The sequence below is a fragment of the Oncorhynchus tshawytscha genome, linkage group LG08, assembly GCF_018296145.1.
Source record: "Oncorhynchus tshawytscha isolate Ot180627B linkage group LG08, Otsh_v2.0, whole genome shotgun sequence".
Lineage (NCBI taxonomy): Eukaryota > Metazoa > Chordata > Actinopteri > Salmoniformes > Salmonidae > Oncorhynchus > Oncorhynchus tshawytscha.
In genome coordinates, this window is record NC_056436.1 from 30656514 (window position 1) to 30679892 (window position 23379).

Below are 23379 nucleotides of genomic sequence, written 5' to 3' on the forward strand. Positions count from 1 at the left end.
CAAATTGCTGCAAAGAAACCACTACTAAAGGATACCAATAAGAAGAAGATGTAACAATGTATGCTGAGAGTCGGGAAGCAAGTTCAGGGAGTGAAAACATTAAAAAAGACCCCAAAAAAAGACACAAAAAAAAGAAACACAAACAGCGCACAGACATGAAACAGGAACAATGACGACTGAGGAAGAAACCAAAGGGAGTGACATATAAAGGGAAGGTGATGGAGTCCAGTTGAGTGTAATGCTGGTGACAGGTGTGCGCCCTAACGAGCAGCCTGGTGATCTAGAGGCCGGAGAGGGAGCACACGTGACAGTACCCCCTCCCCAACGTGCGGTTCCAGCCGCAGGACGCCGACCAGGATGACGATCCCGGGGATCAGGAGCGGACCGGTCACCTCTGCTAAGGCGCAGGAACGTGTCAATCCAGCTGAGGCGCGGGAGCATGATGACCTAGAGCACCGGAGAGAGAGCATATGTGACAGAAGAGACTTGCTTGGGCCAAGAAACACGAGCAATGGACATTATACCAGTGGAAATTTGTCCTTTGGTCTGGAGTCCAAATTGGAGATTCTTGGTTCCAACGGCTGTGTCTTTGTGAGACGTGGTGTGGGTGAACAGATGATTTCCGCATGTGTATTTTCCAACATAAAGCATGGAGGAGGTGGAGTTATGCTGTGGGGGTGCTTTGCTGGTGACACTGTCAGTAATTTATTTCTAATTCAATGCACATTTAACCAGCATGGCTACCACATCATTCTGCAGCGATACGCCATCCCAGCTGGATTGGGCTTAGTGGGACTATCATTTGTTTTTCAACAGGACAATGACCCAACACACTTCCAGGCTGTGTATGGGCTATTTTAAAAAGAAGGAGAGTGATGGAGTGCTGCATCAGATTACCTGGCCTCAACAATCCCCTGACCTCAACCAAATTGAGATGGTTTGGGATGAGTCGAACCGCAGAGTGATGGAAAAGCAGCCAACAAGTGCTCAGCATATGTGGGAACCTCTTCAAGACTGTTGGAAAAACATTCCAGGTGAAGCTGGTTGAGAGAATGCCAAGAATGTGCAAAGCTGTCATTGCAAAGGGTGGCTATTTGAAGAATCTCAAATATAAAATATATTTTGATTTGTTCACCACTCTTTTGGTTAATACATGATTCCATGATTTCATAGTTTTGACATCTTCAATGTAGAAAATAGTAAAAATAACTAAAAACCCTTGAATGAGTAGGTTTTCCTAAACTTTTGCCTAGTACTGTATGTCATATTTTTTATACGGTTATGACTGTTATTTTATTTTCATGACGGTCTTCAACCATACCTGTCGGTTACACAGTTATACAGTAATTGTGCCTGCCCTAACTGAGTCATCCTCACAGACAGGCGTGTAAGATGGGGAAACACCACCTTAGAGTACCTAGAGGACCATAAACAGCTCTGTAAATGCCAGCTCAGCTGAGACAAATAATCCCACGGCAGCAGTGAGACGCAGGCCTGTGGTTGGTAAGAGCAGTACTGGGACTCAGAGAACGCCAGGGCTTTCGTGGCAGGCAACAATGATTGATTACTGTGAAGTGTGTGTGTGTGTGTGTGTGTAACAAGCAAGGAGCAGACAGGCTGTCCTGTCTTTGTCTACTGTTGTGTTTAACGATTTTACTGTGACACTTTATATGATTGTAACTATATTGGTGTGATGACTTGTGTAAAATACTCTTTGGAGGATATACTCTTCTATTGTCTCTCTCACCTAGCAGCTCATAGAGCAGGTTGAGGATGTCCTTCCAGGAAGCCCCAGCCTCTGCCCCGGCACACTCCCCAAAGTGGGCTGCACTGTTGTACACGTTGAGACGGTCGATGCAGCAGGACACCAGAGTCAGCATGCCCTGAAACAAAGACACACCCATCATTACTCTGACATCATCATCATGTGTCCTCAATTAACCTGCTCCTAGTCTCTCCCATGCCTTCATGCCTGGATGATTAATCTAGGATGGTTATAGCGATCAGGTATGCTAAGCAGCATGCCCAGCTGTGAGAAAGGAAAATTGCAGGTGATTTATAACTCCATGAAAAGCCTATCATCTGTCAACAATGAAAAATTGACCTTACAACTGTATCGTATGGGAGAGCGGGATGGAAAAGAGCAATTTTGGGATATTAATACAATTATGGAGAAGTGTGTAGGCTGGGATATAGATGGGTTATTGAAGCATTCCAAGGGCAGGATCGGTGTATGCCGGAAACAGTATTGTGTATGGTTATACCAATTATGTAAACATTACTTAAACACTGCACACAGCTATTTTACATCAATTCCTGTTATGAACTTATTGCTTGGAGACAAAGTGAACAACTCGGGAAATTTAAATCCACAGCAACAGCTTTTGTTTCCGTTAAGGAGAGAAGTTGACGTTGTGTATTTAACATCACAGGCACAAGGGAAGGCAGCTGACATTTTATAATTGATGAGAACAATTTTGGGCCGAGAGGCTTATCAAAAGGCTCCACGCCATTGTTGTCACCACAGAAAAACTCGGAACAAAACTGCTGACAGTTGAAAAGCAATGCTCTGAAATACAATATGGCATTGAAATACTGTACCAAGAATCCATTGATTTAGCCTTTAAAAACAGCGTGTCTTGGCAACACTGCATTTAAGCCCGGCTCCTGCAATGACCACTTACTAAAATTGCCTTAATCACAATTGAAACCCCTGACTTTGGACTTTTATTGTCCTCTGCTGCCAAGCAACCGTCAGGCAGGATTGCGACGCGGCACTTCATGTGTGGATGAACTCACTTCCTGTTTGAAGAGGTTCTGTCGGTTCTTGAGAGAGCGCAGCATGATCTGTTTCTCCTCGTGCTCCAGCTCAGCATTAGGCACCTGGAAGTAGGTGATGAGGTCATTGAGGGTCTGGAGGACCTCCTCGATGGGCAGGGCTACTGACGCACGGTTCTTTCCCCCCAGACAGTCCAGGTCTCTGGAACAGGGAAGAAGGGTTATCTTCACCACAGGAAACTTTGAAAGTACTCCATTTTGCAAAAGTAGATTTTTCAGCATCAAAACAAGGGAATATACACTGAGCATATCAAACATTAGGAACACCTTCCTAATATTGAGTTGCACCCCCTTTTGCCCTCAGTACAGCCTAAATTCATCAGGGCATGGACGTTACAAGATGTCGAAAGCATTCCGAAGGGATGGTGGCCCATGTTGATTCCAATGCATCCTACAGTTGTGTCAAGTTGGCTGGATGTCCTTTGGGTGGTGGACCATTCGTCAAACACATGGGGCACTGTTGAGCGTGACAAACCCAGCAGCGTTGCAGTTCTTGACACAAACTGGCACCTACTATCATACCCAGTTCAAAGGCACTTAAATCTTTTGTCTCGCCCATTCACCCTCTGAATGAATCACATACACAATCCATGTCTCAATTGTCTCAAGGCTTAAAAATCCTCCTTTAACCTGTCTCCTTCCCTTCATCTACACTGATTGAAGTGGATTTAAATAAGTGACATCAATAAGGGACAACAATTTTCACATGGATTCACTTGGTCAGTTTGTCATGTTCATACTGCTTTGTGCACTCAGTGTATGACAGCAGGTTCTTTATATCATGACATCATTATATGATAATCATAAGGTTTCATAACAACACCAAACTCCAGTATTAGAATATGACTCAAGCAGTGACTGCCATAGGAACATCATTTGTGCCTTGAGGTCATCCATGCTGAAATGTTATTTCCGCGTGTGACCTAAAATGAGCCCCTGCTCTGTCACACAGAGGGGGCTGAGGAGGGGGGGGGGGGGGGGGGTGGAGAGGTACAGCTCACAGGCGGCAGTCTAGGTCTGGACAGTGGTAAAAGCCAGTCAGCAATATTTGACCAACTGACGTCACGGAGGGGGGTATGTGTTTGATTCACAGTCACAGGCCAGTTTAATAGTGGCAGATGAGGAGGCTTTGAACATTTATTCGCTCCATAGCATTCTCATTCATGACTGGCCGTAAGTGGCCTTATGGCTTGATGTGTTTATTGTCCTGTTTGGCCACGGATGACTGGGTCACTGAGCCAGGCAGGCAGTGTGCTTTTTGTGGGCTGTGCAGCCCACTGCTCACAGGCCAAATCTCAAATGCTGCTGTGCATTCACAGTCTACAGGGCTTTACACCCAGACAGCATGCATATTACACTACAGTCAAGTAGGTGTTATACTTTTGTAGGGCTGGCACAATTACCGTACAACCGATGAATATGCATGAAGACTGTCATGAAAATAAAATAACCGTTTATCAGTGAAGACTTGAACCTACTTCTACCCCCAAGGCATAAGACCTCTAAACAAGACGGCTAAATAGCTAATCAAATGGCTACATTGACTACCTGCATTGACCCTTTTTTATTGAATCTCTTGCACTAACTCTATGCACACACACTGGACTCTACCCACACACTCACATATACTTACACCCTAACACACACACACACACACACACACACACACACACACACACTACATACGCATGCACACACATGCATACTGATGCAACAGACACACACATGCTGCTGCTACAGCTCAGTCTATTATCTATCCTGTTGCCTTGTCACTTTACATTTAAATTGACATTTTTGTAATTTAGCAGACGCTCTGATCCAAATTCTCTGATTCAGGTGGGTCAACCCCGTATCTCAGTCATAGTAAGTACAAATTGCCTCAAAGTAGCTATTCGCAAAGTGAGTGCTAGTAAGGGGGGTGGGGCAGAGAAGACCTTTGACTGGGCTGAGCGGGAGCTGCCCTCTCGAAGGGGTGCGAGGGCCAAAAGACCAGAGGTGGCTCAGGTTGGGGTGTAAGGTTAGAGCAGAGGCTGAAGGTAGGGAGGGGCAGTTCGTCTTGCTGCTCCGTAGGTAAGCACCATGGTCTTGTAGTGGACGCGAACTTCGACTGGAAGCCAGTGGAGTGTGCGGACGAGCGGGTTGACATGGGAGAACTTGGGAAGGTTGAACACCAAACGGAATGCAGGAATTTGATTGCACAAGCGGGGAGCCCAGCCAACAGCGAGTTGAAGTAGTCCAGACAGGAGATGACAGGTACCTGGATTAGGACCTGCACCACTTCCTGTGTGAGGTACATATGTTGTAGAGCATGAACCTGCTGGAGCGAGTCACTGCTTTGATGTTTGCAGAGAACGACATGGTGTTGTCCAGGGTCACACCAAGGTTCTTTGCACGGGACTCCCGGGTGGCACAGTGGTCGAGGGCAATGCATCGCAGTGACAGCTGTGCCACCAGAGACTCTGGGTTCGCACCCAGGCTCTGTCGCAGCCGGCCGCGACCGAGAGGTCCGTGGGGCGACGCACAATTGGCCAAGCATCGTCCAGGTTAGGGAGGGTTTGGCCGGTAGGGATATCCTTTGTGCACCAGCGACTTCTGTGGCGGGCCGGGCGCAGTACACGCTAACCAAGGTCGCCAGGTGCACGGTGTTTCCTCCGACACATTGGTGCAGCTGGCTTCCGGGTTGGATGCGCGCTGTAAGAAGCATTGCGGCTTGGTTGGGTTGTGTTTCGGAGGACGCATGGCTTTTGACCTTCGTCTCTCCCGAGCCTGTACGGGAGTTGTAGCGATGAGACAAGATAGTAATTACTAACAATTGGATACCACGAAAAGGGGGTCAAATTTAAATAAATAATAAAATAAATAAAAAAAGGTTCCTTGCACAAGGACATTGTGAAGTTGTCAACCGTGATGGTGAGGTCTTGGAGCAGGCAGGCCTTCCCCGGGAGAAAGAAAAGCTCTGTTTTGTCAAGGTTGAGCTTGAGATGGAAGGCCAACATCCAAGCTGAGATATCTTTCAGGCATGCAGAGATGCATATCACCAATTGGGTGTCAGAAGGAGGGAGGAGGGAAAGAGAAAATTAATTGAGTGTCATGCGCATAGCAATGATAGGAGAGACTATGTGTGGATCTGAAGCAGCTGAGTGGCTTGGTGTAAAGAGAAAAGGAGAGGGTCTAGAACCGAGCGCTGGAGGACACCAGTAGTGAGAGTACATGGTACAGACACAGATCCTCTCCATGTCAACTGGTAGGAGCGTCCTGCCAGGTAGGAGGCAATCCAAGAGTGTGCAGAGTCTGAGACACCCAGCATTGAGAGAGTGGAGAGGAGGATCTGATGGTTCATGGTGTCAAAGGCAGCGGATTGATCTAGGAGGATGACAACAGAGGAGAAAGAGTCAGCTTTGGCAGTGTGGAGTGCCTCTGTGACACAGAATCGACCAGTCTCGGTTGAGTGACCCAACTTGAAGCCTGACTGGTAAGGGTCAAGAAGATTGTTCTGTAGAGAAATAGCGAGCGAGTTGGTCAGAAACAGCATGCTCAAGTGTTTTGGAAAGAAAAGAAAGAAGGGATTACGGTCTGTAGTTCATGACATCAGAGGGGTCGAGTGTTGGTATCTTGATGTGGGGAAAGACTCTGGCCATTTTGAAGTCAGATGTGACGCAGACAGTGATCAGGGATGAGTTGATGATGGAAGTGAGGAATGGGAGAATGTCTCCAGAGATGGTCTGGAGAAGGGAGGAGGGGATGGGGTGGAGCGGGTAGATTGTTGGGTGGCCAGACCACACTAGTCACAGGAGAGAGGGGAGAAAGAGGTCAAGGCGTAGGGTAGTTATGTGTGAGTGGGACCAGTGAACTCAATAGGCTGAATGAGGAGCGGGTGTCGTCAACCTTCTTTTCAAAGTGATTGACAAAGTCATCCCTAGAGCTGGAGGAGGGAGGAGTAGGTGGAAACCAGTTCCTAAGCTTAGAGGCAGAAGCTTGACATTTAGAGTGATAGAAAGTGGCTTTAGCAGCAGATAGAGTAAGAAAATGAGGGAGTGAAAGGAAGATAGGTCCTCTGGAAGTTTAGTTTTCCTCCATTTTTGTCAGCTTCCGACAGCCCTGTTCTGTCTCAATGAGTCACTCAACCATGGATCAGGAGGGGAGGACCGAGCCGGCCGGGAGGTAAGGGGACAGTGCGAGTCATAGGATGCGGAAAGACAGGAGAGCAGGGTTGAAAAGGTAGAATCAGGAGATGAGAGAAAGGTATTTAGCAGAAGGGAGAGTAGTGGGAGAGAGAGAGAGAGAGAGAGAGAGAGAGAGAGAGAGAGAGAGAGAGCGAAGATTGCGACAGAACATGAGCATTTGGGTAGGGGCTGTAATGGGACATTTTTATTGTATGTGTCCACATAACTGAATATGTGACTAACCTTGTGAAACTGTCCTTTTATAATCTCCTGTTCTTGGGAGTATCATCCTGTTGCAAACCAACTTGCACCTGCGTCCTTGTATAGATAAAGTTCTGCTCAAGAACAGGAAACTATAAAGATATGTGCTTATCACCCAATGCTTTGGAACTCAGACTGTCTACCCTGCGCTGTGTAACTCTGGTATTCTCTCTGAGCTCAGAAATAAGGAATCTTGGTTTGACTTGGACTCCAGCAAATCCTTATTGTAGAATATACACCACAGGGCTGAGTGGGTAGGGTTGGAGAAGAAGGAGACAAAAAAAGAAAGTAGTGATCAGAGAGCTGGAGACTTCACCCTTACTTACATTAGACAACGACTGATAATCTGCCAAGCCGATAAATGGGGCCTATATTTGACCTTCCAGTCTTTTGGCCCCTCCCTATCTGCTTTGCCGATAGTCCCTTGGCTGCTGTGTGAGCCACCACTCATCGCCTGAGCCACGAGCTCTACAAAATGTAGAGGAACGTCTAGCTGGGAAGCTGCAGTATTAAGAAATAGATGAATTGACAGTAACCAAAATCGAATTACTGTTGGAAATATTAGTTTAGTTAATTCACTAATAATAAGGCTTCTCCTCTAGGATTTTGTCTGTGCTTAGCGCCATTCCAGTTATTTTTATCCTGAAAAACTCCCCAGTCCTTATAGATTACATGCATACACATAACATGATGCAGCCACCCCTATGCTTGAAAATATAGCGTGGTAATCAATAAAGTGTTGTATTGGATTTGCCTCAAACATAACACTTTATTCAGGACAAAATGTAATTCCTTTGCCACATTTTACAGTATTACTTTAGTGCCTTGTTGCAAACAGGATGCATGTTTTGGGATATTTTTATTCTGTGCAGGCTTCCTTCTTTCCCCTGTGTCAATTAGGTTAGTATTGTGGAGTAACTACAATGTTGTTGATCGATCCTTAGAGTTTAATGGCTGTGATAGGAGAAAACTAACTGTTTAAATGTCACCGTTGGCCGCATGATGAAATCCCTGAGCGGTTTACTTCGTCTCCGGCAACGGAGTTAGGAAGGACGCCTGTATCTTTGTAATGACTGGGCTTATTGGTTCACCATCTAAAGTGTAATTATTAACTTCATGCTCAGAGTGATATTCAATGTCTACCAAAAGGTGCTACCAAATTCAGGCTGTAACACAACAAAATGTGGAAAAAGTCAAAGGCTGTAAATACTTTCTGAAGGCGCTGTATGGGAATATTTGAGTCATTCAGACACAACGTGCATGTTAGTGTCATATTTTCTCCTACCCTCGCTCTCCTTGTCAGATATTATGCACATTTATGGCTTGGTGGCAAATGTCATTGCCATTGAGCTAGTTCTCATAGTACCAGTAAACAGTAGCACTAGATATGAGCCATGGAGAGATATGTGAGGAGATGTGAGGAGCCTTGCTCTATCCAAATAGTAGCAGTAGGATCCAGTTACAACACGCCCATTTCCTGACAGATAGCTGAACTAGCGAATTTTGACCTGGCAGCTGAGTTTAGAGCTGCATCCTGACAGCTGAAAATAACTTTTTCACAATCACGGAAAATTACAAAAATACTAGTTTTATAAGCATCCGTGATCACAAATCATGACGTTAAGTTGGACCCATTTGCATTGAATAGAGGGTACTTTATATTCGCACACTAACAGCAGTGCCTATATTTGTTATTTAACCTTTATTTAACTAGGCAAGTCAGTTAAGAACAAATTCTTATTTAAAAACGACGGCCTAGAAACAGTGGGTTAACTGCCTTGTTCAGGGGCAGAATGATATATTTTTTATCCCGTCAGCTTGGGGATTGAATCTAGCAACCTTTCGGTTACAGGCCCAACGCTCTAACCACTAGGCTACCTGCCACCCCATTCAAAATGATGTCCTTCCATACAGGCATGACATGCTGGAGTGATGCTTCCATGCAGAATGTGTTGCTCAGAAGGCTAATATAAGTAACAGATGGAATGCAAACAGACAAGGGTGCTACAGATGACAGACTCCACTGATCTGCCAAAACAAGCTCAATAACTCAATGCATACACTCCTATTGAATATGCATTCACCTGTATTGTAGGCCTATGCCGTCTTCATTTACCCAGTTTATCAAGAGATGTACCATTCAAATAAAAGTATTATGTTGTTATGTAGTTAGATTTGTAAAAACAAAGTTGAATGTAATGTTTGATTTGAAAATCGATGCATTAATGCATACATGGCTGTCTCTGGGAAATGTTGTCATCAAAATGTTCAAACGTAACGATATTGAATAGCGGCCTAAAATATCGGCCATCGGCCTCCTGGACCCCCCAAAGAATCTGTATCGGTCATTCACTAACCGTGTACCTCTGCACATCGTATTCTGTACATAGCCATGTTATTTGTATTTGTTATTCACTGTGTCACTATTTCTATTTATACATTTATTTATATTCTACCTTGAACTCTGCATTGTTGGAAAATGACCCGTAAGTAACAATTTCACCGTTAGTATAAACCTGTTGTTTACGAAGCATGTGACAAATAAAGTTTGAACTGAGGCGGCCAGGCATTTGTGCAGGTGAGTACATTTTTGCTGAAAACATGGACTCTATTGTAACATGTACTCCACAAAGTGATGAAACGTTGTTGATTCTTGCTCAAACAAGGAAGGTGTTGTAGCAAACAAGTCTTCGGTTGCCTAGGCTACAACAGCAGCAGTCAGGAGCAGTGGAGAGGGAAAAATATCAACACAGCAAAAAAGAAACGTCCTCTTACTTTCAACTGCATTTATTTTCAGCAAATTAAACATGTGTAAACATCTGTATGAACATAAGATTCAACAACTGAGACATAAACTGAACAAGTTCCACAGACATGTAACTAACATAAATGGGAATAATGTGTCCCTGAACAAAGGAGGGGTCAAAATCAAAAGTAACAGTCAGTATCTGGTGTGGCCACCAGCTGCATTAAGTAAGGCCTCGGTGTAACGCTCATTCCTTCGATGAGGCAAAACCGCGACTCGTCAGTGAAAAGCACTTTTTGCCAGTCCTGTCTGGTCCAGCGACGGTGGGTTTGTGCCCATAGGCGACGTTGTTGCCGGTGATGTCTGGTGAGGATCTGCCTTACAACAGGCCTACAAGCCCTCAGTCCAGCCTCTCTCAGCCTATTGCGGACAGTCTGAGCACTGATGGAGGGATTGTGCTTTCCTGGTGTAACTCGGGCAGTTGTTGTTGCCATCCTGTACCTGTCCTGCAGGTGTGATGTTTGGATGTACCGATCCTGTGCAGGTGTTGTTACACGTGGTCTGCCACTGAATCAGCTGTCCGTCCTGTCTCCCTGTAGCGCTGTCTTAGGCGTCTCACAGTACGGACATTGCAATTTATTGGCATGGCCACATCTGCAGTCTTGCCTTCTTGCAGCATGCCTAAGGCACATTCACACAGATGAGCAGGGACCCTGGGCATCTTTCTTTTGGTGTTTTTTGGTGTTTTTTTCTGTCTGTAAGCTGTTAGCGCTTTAATAACCATTCCACAGGTACATGTTCATTAATTGTTTATGGTTAATTGAACTAGCATGGGAAACCGTGTTTAAACCCTTTACAATTAAGATCTCGGAAGTTTCTTGGATTTCTATGAATTATCTTTTAAAGACCGGGTCCTGAAAAGGGGGCGTTTCTTTTTCAGAGAGTATTCATACTTGACTTACTCCACATTTTGTTGTGCTACAGGCTGAATTCAAAATTGATTAAATCGATTTTTTTCGTCACCGATCTACACCCAATAACCCATAATGACAAAGTGAAAACATGTTTTTAGAAATGTTTGCTAATTTATTGAAATTAAATACAGAACTTACACACCCCCTTGCTATGACACTCCAAATTCAGCTCAGGTGCATTCAATTTCTTTTGAGCATCCTTGAGATGTCACTACAACTTGATTGGAGTCCACCTGTGGTCAATTAAATTGTTTGGACATGATTTAGTAAGAAACACACCTGTCTATATAAGGTCCCACAGTTGACAGTGCAGTGAAGTCTAAAGACCTGTGATTTGACTTGGGGAAAAAACTGTCCTTGGATCTCCAAGATAGAATTGTGATGAGGCATATATCTGGGGAAGGGTATAAAACCATTTCTAGAGTGTTGAAAGTTTCCAAGAGCACAGCGGTCTCCATAATTTGTAAATTGAAAAAATATGGAACTACCCAGACTCTGCCTAGAGCTGGCCGTCCAACCAAACTGAGAAACAGGGCAAGAAGGACCTTGGTCAGAGAGGTGGCCAAGAACCCAGTGATTACTTTGACAGAACTACAGAGTTCCTTGGCAGAGATGGGAGAACGTGCCAGAAGGACAACAGTCTCTACAGCACTTTACCAATCTGGGATTTTTGGTAGAATGGCCAGACGGAAGACACTCTTGAGAAAAAGGCACATGAAAGACTCAGAACATAAGGCAAAAGATTCTGTGGTCTGATGAGAATTTTTTAAAACTCAGCTCATCACCCATCTAACACCATCCCTACTGTGAAGCATGGTGGTGGTAGCATCATGCTATGGGGATGCTTTTTAGTGTCAGGGACTGGAAGACTGTTCAGGATAGATGGAACAATGAATGGAGCCAAATACAGGCACATTCTTGATGAGAACTTGCTTCAAAGTGCAAACAACCTTAGACTGGGGCGAAGATTTACGTTCCAACAGGGTAATGACCCCAAGCATACAGCCAAGCAATGCTGGAATGGCTCCAGAAGAAGAGTGTGAAAGTCCTTGAGTGGCCCAACCAAACCCCAGTCCTGAATCTCATTGAAAATTGGTGAAAAGACTTGAAGATTGCTCCCCATCTAACTTAACAGAGCTGGAGAAAATCTGCAAGGAAGAATGGGAGACAATCCCCAAATCCATATGTGCAAAGCTGAGATAGACATAACCAACACAACTCACAGCTCTAATCGCTGCCAAAGGAGCTTCTACAAATTATTGACTCAGGGTTATGAATACTTACAGTGGGGAGAACAAGTATTTGATACACTGCCAATTTTGCAGGTTTTCCTACTTACAAAGCGAGTAGAGGTCTGTAATTTTTATCATAGGTACACTTCAACTGTGAGAGACGGAATCTAAAACAAAAATCCAGAAAATCACGTATGATTTTTAAGTAATTAATTTGCATTTGTTTTAGATTCAGTCTCTCACAGTTGAAGTGTACCCATGATAAAAAAAACTTTCTGAAGGCACTGTTTAAATATAAGTTTGATTTGTTTTGCTATTCGAATGGTTGTTATGGTGATCACGGTCATTTGGATGACCTATAAGCGTCATCCAAAATTGTAGTTGTGTGGTTTAGAGGTGCTGTACCTGATGAAGTGACTGAAGAGGCGGGTGGTGTTACGGATGATGCGAGCAGCACGGGACTCTTCGTGCTGACACCGCTGCAAGGTCAGCCCATCATCCATATGACCCTCGGAGTGGAGGCAGGCCTGGAGGAGGGAGGAACACAGAGAAAGCGGGAAAGGGGGGGTTAGGCAAAGGAGGGGAGTGGCGAGAGAGAGAGAGAAATAGAGTGACAGAGAGAAAGCAAAAGAGAGAAAGAGAGGGAGGAAGGAAAGATGAGGGCAAAGAGAGAGAATGAAAGAAAGAAAAGAGGGAGGGAGAGAAAGAGAGAAGTTGACAGATTAGCAGCAGAGGTTGGAACCGGTTCAGGGAATAGAACCAAAAATGGGAAAATAACGGAATCTTTCAAGGAAAGTAAACAGAACCGGGAACAAAAGTGATCTCTAGTGTTCCAGAACAGAACTGTTATTTTCAAATCTTGAGAACCAGTGAATAACGTTCTTTTAAGTTTGGAGCATTATTTTTTGCTATCAACGCGCCTATGCAAAGCACTCACTCTGTCACTCAAACTTCTCCTCGCAGTGTCTGCCTATCAGCTTTTTCTAGGCTAGTTAAGAACACTATTAGTCATCACGTTTCACATTGGATTTATAAACTACAAATAGGTATGACGTGTTTTGAATGCTTTTAGCTGTTTTTAGCTCCGGTCCAGGGTGTTGAGCCAATGTTTGGATGTTCAAAGTTCCTCCATTTTAGCAGCTCCTCCGTAAGTAAGTAGCTAGTATATAATTATGTAATTCAGTGAAGTAGGAATGATAGGCCTACTATAATATACTAAACACATTATAATGCACGTCATGTCATGATGGTAAGCGCTTCAAGCCAAGTCTCCTCCATGTCCATCCCTCTCTTTTGCTTGCTCCCCACCCGCAACATTTCAGTTGCATCTCGCGCCCTACACTTGTCTGTCCATCAAGCATGTAAACAATTAGCTTTCCCTGTCTATAGCACGCTGCTCTATCCGCACTGATTGGTGGAGTAATTTAATGAGCTAAATGTAAAAACGAATGTTGATCCCACCGGTTAAAATAGGAACAGAAAGGAACTAAATAAATTGGTACTTTTGGGGGGTTTGAACCGGTTCAGAACTTTATTTTGCTGGTCAGAACAGTGGAATGGAACTAAACTATTGGAAAATAATGTTGGTTCCAACCCCTGATTAGCGGTGTTGAGTGTGGCTAGGCTGTAACACAGGTGCTGCTGACATTACAGGCTATTAGGCTGCATTGCTGTGGAGTTGAGGGACTGTCATATAATCGCACAATCCTCCAGTGGCGTGTATTCGTGGATTCCAAGGAAAGCCAGGCTTCCCAAAAACTTTGACCACTAAAAAATGTTACAAAAGACTAAATTTATCATTAGTCTCTGTGTTTCATAATGTTCTTTCAATTCGCAAGAGGCTGAATGCATCTCAACGAAGAAAGCATCCGAGCGAGCGAAACAGCGCCCCTCTGTCTCTATATGTGTAACCAATCTATCTGATGCTGTCAGGTCAAAAAGAGTATGACATTGTTGCCACCTTTTTTATTTATTTTTCCCTTGCATTCAATGCAAGGAAAGCCAGCAAGCAATAATAATAAAAAAATGTAAATAGCCAATCAGCGTTAAGCTAAACTGAGTGAGCTCAACTGTGAATGGTCCTGGCATAGGGCTGTTGCGGTGACCACATTTCCACCACACCGGCAGTCATAAATCATGACCAAAGTAACATTCTACATAATCTCCTTTTAAGCACTCTGGACATGCTTTGGTAGTACCCAATTTGCTAACTACCAACAGGTCTTAATGGCCTGGTACTCAGGACTCTATTGTTCCTCCATCAGGTTCTAATGGCCTGGTACTCAGGGCTCTATTGTTCCATCAGGTCCTAATGACTTGGTATTCAGGTATTTATTGTCCCCTTCATCAGGTCCTAATGGCCTGGTACTCAGGGCCCTATTGTTCCTCCATCAGGTGCAAATGGTTTGGTACTCAGGGCTCTACTGTCCCTCTAACATCAATACAAATACAATCTAAAATCACATCAAACACTTCTCATCAAAACAGTAGGCCTATTTTACTTTTAAAACTCACCTCACTGTGATGATCAATTTGAAGAAAGAAGTTCAACAGCAGGTTGAAACAGTGTAAAACATGGTTGTTGTGTATGTTGTTTCAAAGCCCAACACAATGAAATGCACAGCGCTTTCTAAGGTGATGATTAATTCAAAACACCCATTCACATATTAGAAATTATGCATAGGCTTATGAGCCCAAGCCCGAAAGAAAAACCTGAATAAATATTATGATTGTGCTGTTATACAAAACATAGACTACTGCATATTACGCATGGAAGAAAAATGGAGTGAGATAAGTATTCTTATACAGTGCATTTGGAAAGTATTCAGACCACTTGACTTTCTCCACATTTTATTACTTTACGGCCTCTCTAAAATGGATAAAATTGTTTTTTTCCCCTCATTAACCTACACACAATACCCCATAACTGCAAAACAAAAACAGGTTTTTAGAAATGTTGGCAAACTTATTAAAAATAAAAAACTGATATTACATTTACATATGCATTTAGACCCTTTACTCAGTACTTTGTTAAAAAACCTTTCGCAGCAATTAAAACCTCGAGTCTTCTTGGGTATGATGCTTGGCAGACCTGTATTTGGGGAATTTCTCCCATTCTTCTCTGCAGATCCTCTCAAGCACTGTCAGGTTGGATGGCTTCGCTGCACAGCTATTTTCAGGTCTCTCCAGAGATGTTCGATTGAGTTCAAGTCCAGGCACTGGCTGGGCCACTCAAGGACATTTAGAGACTTGTCCCGAAGCCCCCCCAGCGTTGTCTTGGCTGTGTGCTTCAGGTCGTTGTCCTGTTGGAAGGTGAACCTTTGCCCCCAGTCTGAGGTCCTGAGCATTCTGGAGCGGGTTTTCATCAAGGATCTCTCTGTACTTTGCTCTATTCATCTTTCCCTCGATCCTGACTAGTCTCCCAGACCCTGCAGCTGAAAAATATCCCCACAGCATGATGCTGCCACCACCATGCTTCACCGAAAGGGATGATGCCAGGTTTCCTCCAGACATGACGCTTGATATTCAGGCCAAAGAGTTCAATCCTGGTTTCATCAGACCAGAGAATCTTGTTTCTCATGGTCTGAGAATGTTTAGGTGCCTTTTGGCAAACTCCAAGCGGGCTGTCATGTGCCCTTTACTGAGGAGTGGCTTCCATCTGGCCACTCTACCATAAAGGCCTGATCTCCCATCTCCACAGAGGACCTCTAGAGCTCTCTCTAGAGCTCTCCCCCGATTGCTCAGTTTGGCCAGGTGGACCAACTCTAGGAAGAGTCTTGTTGGTTCCAAACTTCTTCCATTTAAGAATGATGGAGGCCACTGTGTTCTTGGGGATCTTCAATGCTGCAGAAATATTTTGGTATACTTTCCCAGATCTGTGCCTCGACACAATCCTGTCTCAGAGCTCTACAGACAATTCCTTCAACCTCATGGTTTGGTTTTTGCTCTGACATGCACTGTCAACTGTGTGACCTTATATAGACAGGTGTGTGCCTTTTCAAATCATGTCCAATCAATTGAATTTACCAAAGGTGGACTCCAATCAAGTTGTAGAAACATCTCAAGGATGGTCAATGGAAACAGGATGCACCTGAGCTCAATTTCGAGTCTCATAGCAAACTGCCTGAATACTTATGTAAGTAAGATATGTATTTTATTTTTAATAAATGTGCAAAAATGTCTAAAAACCTGTTTTTGCTTTCTCAATATGCGATATTGTGTGTAGATTGCTGCGGGAAAACATTTTTTTTTTTAGAATAAGGCTGCAACGTATCAAAATGTGGAAAAACTCAAGGTTTCTGAATAATTTCCAAATGCACTGTATACTAAATTATATATGTGTGAATTTAGTTTTGATTTAGAATGGACCATTACCATGCACCTGCCTCAGAACTGGGGAAGGGGGGAAAAATACATGTAATCTATTCACTTAAAAAACATGGTTAATTTTAATGCCACTCCTGTTGTAAAGCGAAGCTACAGTATGTGCTGAATATTAGGAAAGTTGAGAAATAAATATAGTAAGCCTATCCTATAGAAAGCTAATGGGATCCTCCTCTTTTTAATAGTGGCTATCAAAACTCTGTTTTCTCACGCAATTGCATAGCCTATAGAAATGTTGCGCAACCTGGGCTCATATGAAGTGTTTGATTAGATTTTCGATTACATTTGCATTGATGTCAGAGTGATTAGAGGGACAATAGAATGCTGAGTACCAGGTAGTTAGCAAGTTTGGTAGGATACTAATGACCATCAGCAACATCAGAGCTTGAAGTGTTAGTTACCCTGATTAAACGGTCACATGGAATTTGAATGAGGTCATGACTCATGACTACCGGTGTGGCGGAAATACGGTCACCGTAACAGCCCTAGTCACTGTATTAGACTAAGCATATGTGATTTGATGATGTTGAAATGGTGCTGGAATAGTGGAGGCAGCTTCTGTTTTCTTTGCGACAACTCTGTGATTCTAAATCAATAGTTGATCAGTAGTCCAAAATATGTCGGAAACATTAACTTGCTTGACCATGCTGTAGGTCATGTAACTGTTTGTTACATGCAATATGCTTTGTGGACAGATGTTGCTCTCCGGTTTAGTGTGGAAACAAAGGTGTGGTTGAATTTATTCTGCCAGTGTCTTCTTATTGTCTCAGCTTTAGGCCTTTATATCACAGTCGCAAGGCGTATGAACTGACAAGTTATAGAGCAAACAACGCATTTAAACGTGTTAACCCTCGCAAGGCTGCAGGCCCAGACGGCATCCCCAGCCGCGCCCTCAGAGCATGCGCAGACCAGCTGGCCGGTGTGTTTACGGACATATTCAATCAATCCCTATACCAGTCTGCTGTTCCCACATGCTTCAAGAGGGCCACCATTGTTCCTGTTCCCAAGAAAAAGCTGGCCGGTGTGTTTACGGACATATTCAATCAATCCCTATACCAGTCTGCTGTTCCCACATGCTTCAAGAGGGCCACCATTGTTCCTGTTCCCAAGAAAGCTAAGGTAACTGAGCTAAACGACTACCGCCCCGTAGCACTCACATCCGTCATCATGAAGTGCTTTGAGAGACTAGTCAAGGACCATATCACCTCCACCCTACCTGACAGCCTACACCCACTCCAATTTGCTTACCGCCCAAATAGGTCCACAGACGATGCAATCTCAACCACACTGCACTCTGCCCTAACCCATCTGGACAAGAGGAATACCTATGTGAGAATGCTGTTCATCGACTACAGCTCGGCATTCAACACCATAGTACCCTCCAAGCTCGTCATCAAGCTCGAGACCCTGGGTCTTGACCCCGCCCTGTGCAACTGGGTACTGGCCTTCCTGACGGGCCGCCCCCAGGTGGTGAGGATAGGCAACAACATCTCCTCCCCGCTGATCCTCAACACTGGGGCCCCACAAGGGTGCGTTCTGAGCCCTCTCCTGTACTCCCTGTTCTTCACCCACGACTGCGTGGCCACGCACGCCTCCAACTCAATCATCAAGTTTGCGGACGACACAACAGTGGTAGGCTTGATTACCAACAACGACGAGACGGCCTACAGGGAGGAGGTGAGGGCCCTCGGAGTGTGGTATCAGGAAAATATCCTCACACTCAACGTCAACAAAACTAAGGAGATGATTGTGGACTTCAGGAAACAGCAGAGGGAGCACCCCCTATCCACATCGATGGGACAGTAGTGGAGAGGGTAGCAAGTTTTAAGTTCCTCGGCATACACATCACAGACAAACTGAATTGGTCCACTCACACAGACAGCATCGTGAAGAAGGCGCAGCAGCGCCTTTTCAACCTCAGGAGGCTGAAGAAATTCGGCTTGTCACCAAAAGCACTCACAAACTTCTACAGATGCACAATTGAGAGCATCCTGGCGGGCTGTATCACCGCCTGGTACGGCAACTGCTCCGCCCTCAACAGTAAGGCTCTCCAGAGGGTAGTGAGGTCTGCACAACGCATCACCGGGGGCAAACTACCTGCCCTCCAGGACACCTACTCCACCCGATGTTACAGGAAGGCCATAAAGATCATCAAGGACATCAACCACCCAAGCCACTGCCTGTTCACCCCGATATCATCCAGAAGGCGAGGTCAGTACAGGTGCATCAAAGCTGGGACCGAGAGACTGAAAAACAGCTTCTATCTCAAGGCCATCAGACTGTTAAACAGCCACCACTAACATTGAGTGGCTGCTGCCAACACACTGACAATGACACTGACTCAACTCCAGCCACTTTAATAATGGGAATTGATGGGAAATGATGTAAATATATCACTAGCCACTTTAAACAATGCTACCTTATATAATGTTACTTACCCTACATTATTCATCTCATATGCGTATACACTGTACTCTATATCATCGACTGCATCCTTATGTAATACATGTATCACTAGCCACTTTAACTATGCCACTTTGTTTACATACTCATCTCATATGTATATACTTGATATCATCCTATGCTGCTCTGTACCATCACTCATTCATATATCCTTATGTACATATTCTTTATCCCCTTACACTGTGTATAAGACAGTAGTTTTGGAATTGTTAGTTAGATTACTTGTTGGTTATTACTGCATTGTCGGAACTAGAAGCACAAGCATTTCGCTACACTCGCATTAACATCTGCTAACCATGTGTATGTGACAAATAAAATTTGATTTGATTTGATCACAACACATCAATTGTAATATGTCTTTTTTCCCTGGCTTCGCTTCCCCAGTGATCTTACCCACACACTAAAACTGCAATCCTCTCACATCTCATTCATTACAGCCAGAGGATTTGGATCAGTGTTTTATTTAGTTACAGAGAAAGCACACTTCTTTCAAAACTATCAGCTAGAAAACCACCAAAAGAATCATCATCTGCTCTGGGAATGTATTATATTTATATATATCATTATATTTATTGCATGTGCTTCTGGTCAATTGTTATTTTAATGGGATTTGTTTTATTACTGCAGTTAATTCATTAGAATATAAATGTTTAAAGCAAGTTCTCACTGTATCAAACATTTGAGAAATAAATCAGTGCATTGGTGTCTCACCCGTCTCTTGAGAGGGCCCAGGCGAGATGATTTTACATCAGGCGCCTGGTAAGACAGCCAGAGTCCTGTAGCCACGTGCATGACGAAGCAGATTGAGTCCCCATACTTAATCTCTGCCATCCCCATGCCCTCGATGTCCCGCTTAGGGCTCGACTCCAGCTTTTCCTGGAGGGAAGGAAGGACCCAAACACATCAAGATATCACACTCCGTTTAATGAAACTTTGATGAAAGTCTCCAAGTCAGGCTCCAGACAATGTATGCAGTTTTATTCAAATCACACATTTGATTATGCAAAGTGTTGAGGGAAGTTGATCTATGAAAAGCAATTTAAAAGATGCTGACAGATCTGTATCAGGCTGGTCAAGGACTGGAGGAGCACTGACATCTCTATATAATATTACACACGCCAGGATGTCTAGGTTAATAGAGAGGCAGACGGAGGAAGAGACAAGAAGAGGAGATACAGTGCATATAGCCTAGATCACTGAGTGAGTGACAGATGATGGCCACAGGCAAGACCCCATGAATCACTATAGATTAGTTTCCCCATTAAGAATGGACACAATAGAAAAGGTATGAAATGTAAAGTGTATTAAGCCTATGATAAACTGCCTCAGTAATATGGTGGGTTACACCATGCTGTTGATCCATAAGTAGGAGGTCACTAATTGCTCCCAATCACTGGCTCAGTCTAAAACACCCTTGCCAAGAACAGACTTAAAATAACCTTGTCCTGGTTGGTATGGGGCCACAAGTCGAAACATTTTCCAGAGCAACTTTGTGATCGAGAGACAGTCTGAGGTGTGTGTGTGTGTTTGTACATCCGTGCGCGCTTGTGTGTGTGCGTACGTGTATCCCTGCATATGTGTGTGAGAGATATAGCTGGTCCTGAGCGCTGACCTTGGAGGCTCTGAAGCAGAAGGCGGTGGAGGAAGTGTCAGACTTCTCCCGGTCCTGCAGCACCACCCCCCTCTCCTCCGTCAGGGCCAGGTAGTGCCCCGTGGTGAGGTGGCGGAGACGGAAGGGCTGACCCCAGCGAATGTGACTCCCGCTCCAGCTGTCCAGGGGCACAGAGACGCACACGCGCAAACAAACAAACAAACACACACACACACACACACACACACACACACACACACACACACACACACACACACACACACACACACACACACACAACACAAACACACACACACACACACACACACACACACACACACACACACACACACACACACACACACACACACACAACGGTATCAAGAACAACAACAAGCCCCTTATATCCCCTAATTAGTTTGTGTACAAATGATGAACTAGCTGCCAGACTAGCTGTTAAGTAGCTGGCATCATGTCATGTGCATAGATAATTACTAAATGGCTGAAAACACCTAAATAATTAGGCATGTAATACCCATTTTTATGACTAGACATTTTTGCCCAGATGCTTACATCAAAACAAAACAGTGTCAAAGCCATAGCAGATTAAACATGGCTGACAAATTCCAGATCTGACAGTGCAGGGCATATCTGAGAGGAAAGCCACTGATATTGAATCTTTCAAATACTTTACAAATGGTTGGTGTCAAAAAGCATAATGAAACATCAAAGTGAGTCGGAGCAGAGGGAGGCGGAGAAGGAGAGGTAGAAAACCTAGAGAGGAAATAAAAAGAGCTGAACTCACCTGATTCTGAGAGGCTCCAGCCTCCACAGAGACCTGGCCTTCGCTCCTGCATTCCCCGTCTCATAGTTCACTATCCTGGGGGCACGAGAGGTGCATGAAAGGTCTGGATCACTGCAATGTTTTAATACTGCCACAGGCTCATAATGGTCATGTTTTATGACTTTAGCAGGATTCCATCTCTGACTGCTTTATTCCCTTCTGTCACAGTGATATCCGGTCAGAGGAAGGAAGGCTCAGAATGGGACCTCAGATGAACCTTAATATTTACCCTCACGGCAACCGCGCGCATCCTTCATCCAGGACACCCACGTAACCAACGGAGACCGAGAGCAACACTAACTATTAATGATGGGGGTGACTGGCTCCAGAGATAAAAATGACCTTTCATGGTCCTTGTTGACTGTTTGGACCCTGTCTGATGGACCTTTATGAAAATGTAAGGTCTTAAGAAAATGCTCCCTTTTAAGGACTAAGCGGAAAGCCAAAGCTATTTATTCAGCAGCATATTATTGCCACACACAAACAGTGAGCTAAAAATTGACAGTGTGACTGGGAGGAAGATGAAGAGTCCTTCACATGTCTTCGGCGCCTGGCGATGGTTATACGGACTAGAGCACTGTCTCCCCGACCCCCATGTGCCTTTTCCTCTGCTACCTTGCTGGCTGTCATCACTAGCGCTGTGTGACTATAGAAAGCAAGGCAGACATTATTTCTGTGCTTCTCTCAGACCCAGCGTCACACTGAGTAGTGACAGACCCAGCGTCACACTGAGTAGTGACAGACCCAGCGTCACACTGAGTAGTGACAGACCCAGCGTCAGCCAGGTCAGCCACATTCACAACAGACTAAGGGGAAAACTAATTTCTTAGAGTCTTTTTAGCTGTTTCCCAGCTGTAGGTCTCACCTCTGTTGCTCATCACTCTGCTCAGACCCTGGGATGGTCAAAACCTCATCATGACCATGGAACAGACGCAACACATGGCCACCCAGCAGGTAACCTTTAGGAGGATGGATTAACAGCACCTTTAATTGATACCCACAACATTTCAAACAACATTATAAGCCAGTGACGCTAAATGAACCGTTGGACCTACCCTCCTCCACGTTGCTGCCGGAGCAGGTGGGGTGGACGTTCCACAGAGTCTGCATGAAGGACGCGTCCACTTGGATGTTGCCATTGGAGATGGACAGGTGCTGGTGAAGACAGAGGAACATTATGTTACACACACTATCAATAACTACAGTATGGGGACACACTACCAGTAGGCCTATACTGCAGGGCCTATGTCAAATACCCAGTTTGATTCAAGGAATTGGGCCAGGCTACAACTCAGAGGTTTGTCTATGCATGCATTGGAGGGCGTGATAGGAAGGCTGTTATCGCTGCAGTAGATTTAGAATCATTCATCAAACTGGAGAAAGGCTGGCGCTGGAGAGTGTACAGGACTGCGAGTGGACTCGGGAATCTGCCAGTTTCGAGGGTTCTGGGTTTGTGTGTGCGTGCGCCAGACACTTGGGGAATTCTCCACCTCCCTCCTCCATTACTGGACCTGGAGGTTCTGTAGGCCTGGTTAGAGGGAGCATCTCACTGGTGACAGCAGAGCCCGGAGCCGTGGCAGTAACAGTAACATGATAATGGGACTCTGGCTTAGCGAGGGCTGCCATATCCCTGCTGAAGACCCATAAACATGGGCTTGGCTGGGCTGGCTGTTGTCACACTCTCCCTGCGTCATGCTGGAGATGTTTTCCAGGCCCAGCATGCCAAGGCGCTGAGGCCCACACAGTGGGAATAACACAGGGGTGTCTGTGTCTGGGGGATGCTCATAGATGGGCCTGAAGAGGAACAGGGGAGCAGGGCTGGCCAGGCTGCACAGTGTAGGGAAGGAGGGATAGGGACAGAGTAAGGTAGGGTACAGTAGCTGT

The 23379-nt window shown here is 44.8% G+C and overlaps 1 protein-coding gene across 1 annotated transcript in view; it reads right to left on the reverse strand.

Moving 5' to 3' along the window:
* The window catches only part of LOC112256660 (ryanodine receptor 3), a 162539-nt gene that overhangs the window by 82282 nt on the left and 56878 nt on the right, over positions 1-23379 (reverse strand). Inside the window, exons 7-14 of the mRNA XM_024430062.2 lie at positions 22551-22650; positions 22361-22454; positions 21457-21531; positions 20673-20829; positions 19772-19936; positions 12620-12741; positions 2800-2980; positions 1748-1883 (exon numbers count right to left, since the gene is read on the reverse strand). Of these exons, the coding sequence (XP_024285830.1) occupies positions 1748-1883; positions 2800-2980; positions 12620-12741; positions 19772-19936; positions 20673-20829; positions 21457-21531; positions 22361-22454; positions 22551-22650 (1030 nt within the window). The remainder of the gene's footprint in view (positions 1-1747; positions 1884-2799; positions 2981-12619; positions 12742-19771; positions 19937-20672; positions 20830-21456; positions 21532-22360; positions 22455-22550; positions 22651-23379) is intronic.